This window comes from Oncorhynchus keta, chromosome 33 (assembly GCF_023373465.1).
Source record: "Oncorhynchus keta strain PuntledgeMale-10-30-2019 chromosome 33, Oket_V2, whole genome shotgun sequence".
Classification (NCBI taxonomy): Eukaryota; Metazoa; Chordata; class Actinopteri; order Salmoniformes; family Salmonidae; genus Oncorhynchus; species Oncorhynchus keta.
The window spans coordinates 843,538-856,152 of NC_068453.1; the positions used below are offsets into that span (position 1 = coordinate 843,538).

The window sequence follows — 12,615 nt, forward strand, 5'->3', positions numbered from 1 at the left end:
TCCACCTATTGTATCTCTGTGTTTACAAGTACTGTATATAGTGTATTTCCAGGGTGCATTAAGATATCCTAATGCTGTTTATTTGTGTTTGTAGTGTAGGCAACTGACAACTTGTATTCCACATTTTAGCAATATCAGAGCTTGTAATATTGGGTTACATGAGCTTATGTGCCCCCCCTGCATGTTTTGATATTGGGTGTGACAGAATATCTATCAATTTAACCACTGTTGCAGTAAAATATTTATTTACAACCATCCATTTAAAAAATGGGAGACATTAAATATGTGAAAAAACATGATTGTGTTTAGTTCAACCTCAAGTAGGGGTATATCAAATACTAAAGCCCTTTTTAAGGATTGGCCATTCACTAGCCTAGTGTTAGTGTGAGTGTTTGAGTGTGACTGTATTTGTCAGTGTGTTACATCAGCCAGTACTAGATGCATGCATAAATTAATAAAGGGCATGTCAACCAGAACTTTTCTTTGGTAATGCAAATAAGAGTTTATCAAAGAACTGACCCACTGAAATTCAATTATTTTATCTTTATTTCACAAATTAGACAGGTACAACATTCTGTTGATTTCAAGAACCGTCATCGGGCACAGCTAACTGTTGATTGGCTGCATTCGTCAGGTGTAAGTTGGCGGTGTGACGTGATTGGCAGCGTCATGTCATAAGGTGGTCGGTTTATTTTTTCCCTCAGCAGGAAGTGAAGCCCTTCCAGTAGAAGTTCTTGCAGCCGGCTTTGCGCTCACGGGGGGGAAGGTTGTTGGGGTTGCCAATTGAGCGCTCCAGCTCCACACGCAGGTCCTCTTTAGCCCCCGCTGGGGACACCTCACTTTCCTGGGCCTCAGGCAAGGACAGTTGAGATATAATGTCCTCCACCGCTCGCTTACTCCACTCCTACATGCAGGAAAGACACACATACTTTGGGAGAATATAAACAGACACATATACACATCGGCACAAGCTAATATCAACAACAGCAAAAACAAACCTACACGTACACATACAGCAAAATGCACTCACACAAAGCGAATCTCATGTGTGTGCACAAACACACACAGACACACACAAATGTAGTCACCTCCACATTAAGGCAGTCAGTGTTAGTTTTCTTGTCTCATTATGGCCCCGATTCCGACCTCAGTTAAGCGCTGGTTTTTATGCACTTTTCTCTATGTGCGTGTTCTGACCTTGAATTTAAGCATGAGAATAGCATGATATTCACCTGCTATTTATTCGGAGTGGAGATCTAAGAAAATAAGATGTGGTGGAGGTGTATCTACAGATAAGGAATGAATCAAACCACTGTATTTTTTATGAATCTATATATTTTGTGAGACAAAGATGCATAGATTCTAACCCCGTTCCTTCTGTCAATGTATTCTATTGAGTTTGTCAACGAAATGATCATTAAAAGGTACACCGTATTTAAAGGGATGACTGAAGATAAATATACTGAACATTTGTTGGCCAGCAAGTGGGAGGGTTTTCAGCGGTTGAATTACATGTATTCAGAGTTACGCAAGGTAAAACAAATCAAAATAGTAGCCACACCTGCAGAACACGTTACGCGTCTGAATAAGGTAAGTCTGAAAACCAAATGCTTAGATGTGCGTAGGAAAGGCTTATATTCCTAAATCGGAATCAGCCCTATCTGCACAGAGAACAAGCATTGCTGTAGCACACTGATCCAGCCAACTGATTGACTAGAAAATGGAGGGGTGGATAGAGAAAGATTTGTTTTCCATCAACAGATAATTGAGAACAGATAACTGTTGTGTGTACAAAAACACACAACAGCATACAAACAGTTCCAGTGACTTTTTCATGTTTGGTAGTAAACATTTAGTTTGTAAAATGAGAAACGTTCTAGATGAGGTGCTGCAATATGCACTGTCTGGGTGAGCGGTCAATGACCTTAACTAGTGAGTCATTAGTATGAGAAAGTGGCATTCAGACAGACGTGATTGTCAGTCATAGGAGGGAATGACGGAAATCTCCTGCTTGAGAAATATCATTGTCTATTGGAGTTCACACCCCTATTACATGTAACAACTGCATTTTCACAGTGTCTTCTATGCAGATGGATGTGTCTGTGACACAGAATGAACTAAGAGACACAAACTCCCTACTGGGCACACCACATCATTTCAACTTGGATTATTGGGTAATTGAGACAGTGATCAACGAGAGTCCAACTTACTCAACCCAAAGCCCAAAATGTGTTGAATTTCCAATGTATTAACACTATGATTTCAACCATCTAAAAGCACACCAAATTCCAATGGAAAAACAATGTCTGATTTTTGTTCGGGTTGTCACCTAACTGCTCTTTCAACAATTTAAAAGCACAGCAAAGTTCAAATGGGAATACAAATGTCAGAAATGTTGTTCATTCATACATCAGATGAATGTATCACTGTGCTTCTAATAGCAGAACCAAATGACCTGGATTGCAGTTGAGATTACGTTAAAAGTACATGGTGCAAGTAAGTGATCAATGCTGTTCTAGATTCTGCTCAGAATATTATAGCGATTTCTTTCGCAAAATCAACACAGACCTGCGAAGACCTATGCATGCTATCTTGAACATGCATACTTTATATGATTACATAGATATTTATAGCTACAGTAACCTCAAAATGTGGCCATGGATGTTTTACTCATGTTAAGGTTAAATGTTACATTAGTTTGTAAGATAGCCTTAACTTTAGGCTATTCACTGTAATTACAAAAGTAATACTGAATTGTGTTTGGTTTACAATGCAACAAAATACAGCTTGTAGGAAATCTGAGCCACTGGTTTAATCAAATTCTTTAAATTGGAGACGTAAATTCAACATATAACTTGTCGACAAGTTAATAGGCTGTCTATTGTATTTCAAAGGTGATCTTGAATTGTGTTTGGTTGTCAACACAACCAAATATCAACATTTGAAGGAGATGCAAATTCTGCTTGGATAGTTCCACCTGTGCCACAGACTTTCATTCCAGTTTGTCTACAAATTAATAATTCATATGTTGGATTCACATTTCCATCTCAAACTAAAATCTAACTTAAAGAATATGACTCAATAAAATCACATTTTAAATGCACTTTAAATAACATTTAATTGATTGCGCTCAGTGGGCAACAATTCATTTAATTGATTACCATGATGACATAATCCTGTGGTTGAAATATCACCCTCAAAACAACAAGTTTACGTTGACTTTTTAAAAATCCAGTGCATTTTCCCATGTAGATTCCACATCACAAGACATTGACCAATTACAGTGAAACAAAGTTGATTCAACCAGTTTATGCCTATAGTGGGTCCTTTTAGAGAGTGTGTTGACTCTGTCTACCAACAATGACCTTAACCAAACCATTCCAAATCATGTCTTCAACACAAGAATGAGAGAAAACACTTATGGGATGGGAGTTCTGTATACAACAACAGTATATAACTAAAACAGCACTTCTACTGTATATAACTATCAGACCCCATTCATACTTGCATGTTTTGGCATGACAACTGAAGTTATTGCTTGTAGTCCAGGAGTAATCAAATCTGAGCCTGGAGGTCCTGCATGCTGCTGGTCTTCTGTTCAACCTGATAATTATTTGCACCTAACTTGTGTCCCGGGTCTAAATCAGTCCTTTTTTAGAGAGGAATAATGAAAATCAACCGTAGAACTGATTTGAGGTCCAGATTTGAATTTGCCTGATTAAAGAGGTACACCAGACCTGTTAGCTGTAGTGAGTCTATGCCCTAGTATGTGTATAGTTTCTGTCTGAGAATGTGATAACCTGAGCACAGACTGTTTAACTGAATTCCATTGTGGGTAGGTGTGTAAGTCTGTTCCACTGTGAAGCAAAGGGCAGTGTACTGTATGTTACAGTGTGGACTATGCTGTACCTGTTTTACTAATGACACATTCTCATGTTCTCATGGTGTCATTAGTGGTGTTCCCTGAATAGTTGTGTGAGTTGTACCCTACTGTACACATTATTTTGTGTCATGACACAAGCAGTGCATGCTATCTGCGTGAACACCTCACCTCACTTGAATAGTGTAATCCTGTGAGCGCAATAACGCAGCTGTCCTGTTTAATCTGGTATGGACCTCCTCCTTCTTTTGAGCCCTCTTTGTTTGGTATTTGTGGGCCACAGGAGGCTGCTGAGGGGAGTGAATGGAATGGTATTAAACACATGGAAACAATGTGTTTGATACCGTTCCATTTATGCCATTGCTGACATTACTATGAGCCCGTTCCCCGAAATGAAGGTGTCACCAGCCGCCTGTGGTGTGTGCCAGTGTCGTAGGCTGCATACCTGTGTGGCAATGCCAGCGGCACGAGCCCTCTGAAGGAGTCTGCGGCTGCGGAGGTCCAGGTCGGGCTGTGAGGCGGCTCCTTGGCTGCAAATGGTCAGGGCCAAACCCAGCAGGGCCAGGGCACAGTGGATTCGGCAGACCTTCATCTCCAACAGAGCTGGGTTTTGTTTGCAGGGATGAGACGCGGTGAGACGAGCTGAGCTGGACCGGGCTATGCTGGATCTGGATCAGTCGGTATGGAGCAGGCCTGGTACTGTTGATGGGGGTTCTGTGGGGCTCTTATAAAGTGCTTGCCCTCTCAGCTCATCACTCTGCTTCCTGGGTTAAGTGACAAGTGGCCTGTCAGGGCGTGGGGGGCTGCCCGGCGATGATGGAATGCAGTGTTGTAAACCACTTAGAAACACTGGCTGCTTTCTTTTCGTCACAAAGGCAGCTCCTCTGAGACGTGTTGATTTAATATGGAGGCGCGACAATAAAACAGTTAGCCAATATGGATTTAGCACACACGGCTAATCTAAGTCAAATACAACCAGAAAATGTCTGCTTCATTAAAAGCCTTTATAAACAGGAAGCAGGAGTCATCACTTAAGTTTAAAATATTAAACTTACGTGATGACATCACGGAAGACTGCCAAACAAAAGATTCCTCTAGCAGATTTTTGGTGGGTTAATTAATTACCAACATATATCGCCATTGTGGGATCAGTAAAATCAACTGATTAGGCTTGGTTTACATTCAATATTAACATAATTTAGTTTGCAATGGTTAACACAGTTTCCAAGAATTACGAGGTAAACATTGTATAAACCCTACCATTGCACTTGCATACAGGATTGTGGATATGTATTTTGTTGAAGTGTGATTTGCATATTTGTAAAAGCATATTCTGAAAGGAATAATATCCCTCAGACAGCATTACATAGAATGTCTTGGAATAAAACCAAATGTTTTATATCAGACTCAATCTAATTAATAGGATACATATTTTTCTATAAGAGTTATTTCAGTTTATGCTGAAATATCTGCTTATTTGCACAAAAAGCTGTACTGTAGATACTGTAGATATTGCCACTGTGTTAAATTTTACTGTAGCTCTTCACTGCTCCCCTGTGGCTATGGATTACAGACATAAACTACAATAAGCTTTGCCGGACGTTGTCAATGCAATTTTATCCCTCATCCCCAGGCTTAATTGCAGCTGGTGGACGACATTATTGCAATTTTGATCAGGAAAAAAACACAATAGTATACTTCTTCATAAAAACTCATTGAATGTCAACAATATAAACTAGCAGGGAAGAATGAACACTCATTTATTACAATTAAATATTGTCATGCCTACTTACATTTCTCTAACTGTGTTACAACTACACTATTGAGCTTGGAAATGACAGATTAACTGTACAACTGTATGATTAATGGTATAGCAGAGCTTGAGGCATGTTAAAAGGACATGTAAATTACATTTATGGGTTGCAGCATTTCAACGGCACAGAACATTTGCATCGGACCCACATGCACGCACACACAGTCGCACAATCGCACTGTGGCGGAATAATCCGAATTAGTTAACATAGATAATTAAGATGTCTTATCCGGATAATATGCTTATATGATATGCTTGTTATTAGAATGTATCCCTTTGGACTCTGGTGTTGGCAGTTGCACTTCCTCCCTCAGCGGGGCTCAGTCACCTGGTACCCAGAGAGGGGAGAAGCCAGGCTTGTCTTTCACATGCAGAAATCATTTCCACCACAGCACACAAGCACGCACAGAAAACACACAGACAGGTGTGATGAACCCAGACAGATTACATTCTGAACTGTTTCGGTTCATTAGAACCATTGAGGGAAAACCATTGGGCATGCAATGGGGTCTGAAACCCTTATTTGTTTAATACATGTGGCTGCTGCTTGCAATACAGAATAACAAGAGCGACCTTTGAGTTCATTTCCATGCGCAGTTATACATGGCAGTTTAAGTTATCATACCCCTATGCTTCTGTCTGAGATAAATTAAGATGATACAGTAGATGATATACACAGTAGTATGGCAGAAAGTGAAGTCATTCCTGTACCTTTGTGTTCATTTAGCACCTCCTGGAACAGAAAACCATTCAACTCAAGGCTGACAACATTCACCACACAGAAATGAGCATCGGAACACAATGTCAATGAAGTACATAGGTTATACAAAAGAGTGCAACAGTATCCACTAATTCATTAAGACAACACTTTTCTGGGTCTTTGTCTGAATTGCTTTTGTTTGCGTCAAGTACAGTACAATATTTTGTTTGAAAAGTAAGGAAGCACTTGGTACACTATGTCAGTTAAAAGGCTGGAGGCAAGGCACAACATTGGAAAGCTATAAGGAAGCCAAGGTGATATTATTGTACAGATAAAATGGAAATGCACAGCCTACTCACTTTGGTTTTTAAAGTGATCAACACAGTGGCCATGGTTCCATTGGAAAGAATACATAGAAAGAGTCTAAATGTCATTTTATGCAACACGCCAATGGACAGTGAAATAATGATAACTGTATCTCTCCATATAAATACTACACTTAAGCTCAATCTTTTTAAAGGGCCAAGTTGAGAGCATGTTAACAAATGCTTAATCATATTGTTCAATATCTCCCTGACAAAGTGATTATTACAACATAATTGCTCTATGTCCATTGTGGGTATACAGCAGTATTCAACCGTGTTTAGAAATGTAAGATAAAGTTACTAAGAACTTCTAATGGAATCAGATCTAGTGATATGAGCGACACGTTTCATTGCTAAATGCTTTTTTGGTAATACTTTACTTATGTCGGTATAATGCATATATGACTTTTTATAAGCATGTATTGGCTCTCAATCTTTTATACAGATAAATCTGTTCAATCTTTCTATGTGACTCAAAAATATTGTTAATAACTCAGGATCACTGAGATGCTACTAAGATATTGTTAGAGTATCATATATTTTTTATGACAGTGCATTATACTTGCTGGCTGTAAGTGAAATGATAATGCTTTTCCCTCAAAACTCAATTACAGATATCAAAACTTGATCCTAGTTCAGCTGTCTGGCCTTAACGGCTGATCTGTAACTGACTGATCATTTTCTTTCATCCCCCTAATGGTTAAGATTAGCTTTGGGGTACCCCCAATAAGGTACCAATCTTCTACCAGATTGCTAGCATACTCATAGCACCCAATGGACAACATAACATTCAACAAACAAACAGGCCATCAGGTAACTGGCCAGACAGTTAAAGTGGAATTCCACCACTTTTAAACGTATATTCATTATTTACAACAACATTATTACTTTTTACTGTTGATGACATCATCATGTGACACTTTCTTAGGACCTTTTCTTCTTATCATTTTACTACAGACCGTAAAACGTGCCGTTTGCACATATGTGGTATGGTGCTGGAGATAATGAAGTGGTGGAATTCAATCTTAACTTTTCATTCAAATGTGTATCCAGTCATGAGAAAAAGTAGTTTCTGCCCAGCCAAAATGTGTTCAGTCAGCATGCTGTAGGTAATGGAGCAGTAGTAGCAGTAAGGAGAAGGAGAGGCTATGCACACTGCAAAACATCTCTGGATTCAGAGGGAAATTCATATTTTTATTTGACTAAATGTGAGAGGGAAAGGTGCAAAAGATGATCACTCTTTTTAAAAGCATGTTTCACTTTTGCACCATGAATTGTGGATTATTTTAGATCTTTTTTTTTGTGTGCGTATTTTACTTTTGCACAACACATTTAGTATTATTTTTGACTTTTGTGTGAAGACAGCATTCCTCCTCCTTGTTACATAGCATCCAACAAGAGCCATCAGGCAGTCAGAAACTTTGTCAGGCAGTTAACTTTCCATTCAAATGTATAAAAAAGACTGGGGCCTAGATTCAATCAGTTCAGCGTTAACCCACAATATTCAACAACTGCATAGCATATCATTTGTTTTGTTTAGGGCCGTGTCGGTGGTGTATTTGCATTGGAGCTGTCAAATCCACAAGCTGCTCCCAACTTTATACACCAAGTCGCATTAGTAAACATCCCATGCCATTACAAGTTCAAACACTGGAAAGTGTGAATCCAGACCTTGATAAGGCTGATATAAATCCTTGAGTGTCATTATTTATATAATCAAGTCAGGTATAAGTATTTTGACAGTGACACAATTTGCATCATTTTGGCTCTGTACGCCACCTCAATAGATTTGAAAGGAAACAATCAATATGTGCTTTAAGTGTAGTCTTTCATATTTAATTTAAGGGTTTTGTCAAAATTATTGTATGAACCGTGTAGGAATTACAACCATTTTTATACATAGCCCCCCAATTTTAGGGGCTCAAAAGTAACTGGACAAACTAACAATCATAACTTAAATTGTGAGTTTTAATACTTGGTTGCCTGAAGTCTGGAACCCATAGACATCACCAGATGCTGTGTTTCTTCTGTGGTGATGCTCTGCCAGGCCTTTACTGTTTCCAGTTCCTGCTTGTTCTTGGGGTGTTTTGCCTTCAGCAAGTGACATGCATGGATTCAGGTCAGGTGATTGACATGGCCATTGGAGAACATTCCACTTCTTTGACTTAAAAAAAGTGTTGGGTTGCTTTCGCAGTATGCTTCGGGTCATTGTCCATCTGCACTGTGAAGTGCCGTCCAATGAGTTCTGAAGCATTTAGCTGAATCTGAGCAGTCAATATAGCCCTAAACACTTCAGAATTCATCCTGCTATTTTTGTTCCATCAGACCAGGGGACATTTCTCCAAATAGTACGATCTTTGTCCCCATGTGCAATTGCAATCCGTAGTCTTGCTTTTTATGGCGGTTTTGGAGCAGTGGCTTCTTCCTTGCTGAGCGGCCTTTCAGGTTATGTCGATAAAGGACTTGTTTTACTGTGGATATAGATACTTTTGTAGCTGTTTCCTCCAGGATCTTCACAAGGTCCTTTGCTGTTGTTCTGGGATTGATTTGCACTTTTCGCACCAAAGTACGTTTATCTCTAGGAGACAGAACACGACTCCTTCCTGAGTGCTATGACCGCTGCGTGGTCCCATGGTGTTTATACTTTTGTACTATAAGTTAGCATAATACACAACAAGGTTATGGTTATTTTGCTGTTAACATCTGTTCTAGGGATCTCTTTCTCAACCCCCGTCCTACTCCTTACCATTGAGTTAAACAACCATTTTACCCTGGACCAGCTGTTAAAGAGGCATTTACTGTACAAGTATTCAATGGTATCAATCATTTGAGCTTGAAATCATGAATTCCAAAAGAAAACAAATGTTATTTGTGTCTTTATGTTTAACATGATTTATCAATGTTTATAAGTTAAGTTGTCAGAGCGGGTAGATGCTTTCAACAACCAAAGGATGTATGAAGGATTCATGATAGCTTTTTCAGAATGATTGTACAGATGAACGTGGTACATTCAGGCGTTTGGAAATTGCTCCCAAGGATGAACCAGACTTGTGGAGGTCTACACATTTTTTTTCTGAGGTCTTGGCTGATTTATTTTGATTTTCCCATGATGTCAAGCAAAGAGGCACTGAGTTTGAAGGTAGGCCTTGAAATACATCCACAGGTACACCTCCAATTGACTCAAATGATGTCAATTAGCCAATCAGAAGCTTCTAAAGCCATGACATTTTTCTGAAATTTAAAGGCACAGTCAACTTAGTGTATGTAAACTTCTGACCCACTGGAATTGTGATACAGTGAAATAATAAGTGAAATAATCTGTCTGTAAACAATTGTTGGAAAAATTACTTGTGTCATGCACAAAGTAGATGCCAAAACTATAGTTTGTTAACAAGAAATGTGTGGAGTGGTTGAAAAAAAGTTTTAATGACTCCAACCTAAGTGCATGTAAACTTCCAACCTCAACCCTTCTAAACTCGCTTGAAAGAGAGTGACCCCCCAGCTGTCGACCTAAGCCCAACTGTGCATCCGGGTCACGCCACCACTGCTACTGACATCACACTGCTTGATTAGCAAGAACCACTTCCTCCTGATTTGTCTCACACTGAGGCTCAAACCCAGGACCTCTGCTTTGCTAGCACATGTGACAACATATTCACTTTTGGAGCTATCAAAAAACATTAATTTGATAGTGCCATCGGCTCCAACGCAGTTACACCTCCGTCATCGCATGATTATGCTAAGCAGTTGTCGGTTATCACGGCTTAATGCTGAACTGATTGAATCTAGCCCTGGATCACACTGACCATCTACTGTAAAACAGTCCAGTGGTTTAACAATACAAACAAACTACAGACAAGCCGTAAAACTGAGAACAAAACGTCAGATTGAGCAGAGGCCACTACTGGGTTGCATCTCAATAGTATTTCCTCGTTTCCTTGTGCGCTCTCCTTCTGTCCTTCCCTTGCTGAAAACGTCAAAGTGAGGCGAGGAGAGGACTGGAGGGGAGGAAACATGGAAACGAGGATCAGCACTTGTAAGAACTGAGACATCCTTTGGTCTCCCAGGAAGCACCATGATTGAAATGCAAGAATTAATCAGTCTCTTTGTTGCCCTACAGTGGCTGATAGTGGGAGGTGCATCTCCAGTTCATTCCCCATCAGTTCTTCAGCTCTTAGGGTCGCTGCCACTGCTTCATACAGACCTGACAACGACTGACTATACTACCCGGGCAGTCTCCCTTCACTGTCTGAGGCCTGGGTTTACTGCGGGAGGAAGAAGTGTGAGCATACGTCAGACCACATTACAGCAATGCATTGATGAGTAACTCTGCTGCGATGTTGCAGCTGTATGCACAAAGTCACTTATATAATTATTGAGCTAACTGAGACATGTTTTTCAAATTAATATGAACGTCTGCATACGGCACTCACTAGAGTACTCGATAAAGTGAAAACTTTGGGTAAAATGTGCACTGTATAATGAATAACTATGCTTGTTTTACCTGAACATGTTTTCGGGGTCCAGGGAGGCCAGCCAGTAACTGTAGGAGTCAGTGTAGTAGTTGCATGTCCCTCGCCCATGGCACTCAATGAAGGGAATCTTCCGGAACTCTTCTAGGCAGGAGCCCGGAGAGGCCAGGGGCTGGCCAGAGCCCTCCGCTCCAGCCCCTGTTTGCTGTGAACACACATGACATATATTACATGATATGATATGATATAGGACAGAATGTCATCTTCAGCAGAAGAGCTCTATTACCTGCAAACAAAGGCTCTGCAAACCAAGGCTCTGGACATATACCACCCTATAGACATTTGTGGATAACATTTGCAGAGACACTAGTCTAAGAACGGAGCATCTTGCAGCGTCCATGAAGAACGGAAGATGGACATTGGTCTTCTGCTGTGCCCCTCTGATATACACACACACATATTTGGGTCTCGATTCAATCTATATCTCTGAATCGTTACAGATTGCGCGATCAAAATGTAAAGGTGATTTCCAATTGAGCCCGACATATGCAGCGTTTAACTGTGAATGCAGTCTCCGCTAGCGTGGGAACATTGCCTTTAAATTTGAATCATGCTGTAAATCCGAACTTCAGCACTACGGATTGAATCCAGCCCTTGGTTGAAGAGGGTGGAGTAGTAGCGCTCGCTGAGCAGTTTAGGGGTTAAGTGCCTTGCTCACGGGTACAACGGCAGGTGATGGCATCTAAGGACACTGATGGCAGCAATCCTCTGGCACACTCTCGATCAGATTTTTCCCTATCAGACATGAGATTCAAACCCTTCTCTAGCCTTTCTATTGCTATGGCACTGCGTCACCATAAGCAAGTAAGCATAGTTTTCAGTTACTAATTAACCGCCATTATACTATGGCCTAGATTTCTTCCTGGCCTTGAGTTTTTGCTGATCAGGTAAAAATTATGTTCAGGCAGCTACGGAATTAACCCATCCATACAAGTGTTCCTCTTTCTCAGACTGTAGTTCCTACCATGACAAAAGAGTAGCCAGCCCAGAGAGAGAGCCAGCCCCGTGGACAAACAGGGATCTGGTTGGTCTGACTGTGAACAGCGATGATGTTTGCTTTGGTCTCACACACTGCACACCTGAAAGAGAGAGAGAGAGACCACCAAGTTATAATACAGTGCAAATACGCTATGATTGATTGATTGATTGATTTTATTTGCCAGTTTAAAAAAAGACATACTGTATACACAGTACATACATACACAGTACACATCGGTTCATAAACAGACATTACATTGACTCGGAAGAACATGCTTGGGCAGACAAGGAAACTTGTCATCCCAGCATAATTGTCAATGACACTTCAGTTTTGCACAATTGCGATA

General features: G+C 40.3%; 2 protein-coding genes across 2 annotated transcripts in view; both read right to left on the reverse strand.

Annotated features, from left to right (window-relative positions):
- Positions 1-528: 528 nt before the first annotated feature.
- On the reverse strand, positions 529-4,591 carry LOC118366017 (somatostatin-2-like). Its single transcript, XM_035748319.2, has 2 exons — positions 4,326-4,591; positions 529-904 (listed from the first exon to the last, which is right to left on the reverse strand). Exons 1-2 carry the CDS (start codon positions 4,470-4,472, stop codon positions 701-703), a joined length of 351 nt encoding a protein of 116 aa, XP_035604212.1. The 5' UTR covers positions 4,473-4,591; the 3' UTR covers positions 529-700.
- A 1,033-nt stretch (positions 4,592-5,624) lies between these two features.
- Positions 5,625-12,615, reverse strand: part of col4a3 (collagen, type IV, alpha 3) — a 117,007-nt gene continuing 110,016 nt past the window's right edge. The window contains exons 50-52 of the mRNA XM_035748320.2: positions 12,255-12,369; positions 11,263-11,435; positions 5,625-11,023 (exon numbers count right to left, since the gene is read on the reverse strand). Coding sequence (XP_035604213.1) covers positions 10,933-11,023; positions 11,263-11,435; positions 12,255-12,369 — 379 coding nt within the window. The 3' untranslated portion in view covers positions 5,625-10,932. The remainder of the gene's footprint in view (positions 11,024-11,262; positions 11,436-12,254; positions 12,370-12,615) is intronic.

Bases quoted from the DNA above. Each gene is read 5' to 3' on its own strand.
- LOC118366017 (XM_035748319.2), bottom strand. From the start codon at position 4,472: ATGAAGGTCTGCCGAATCCACTGTGCCCTGGCCCTGCTGGGTTTGGCC. The intron at 905-4,325 runs GTATGCAGCCTA...TCCTGCATGTAG, and splicing joins CCGCTGGCATTGCCACACAG to GAGTGGAGTAAGCGAGCGGT.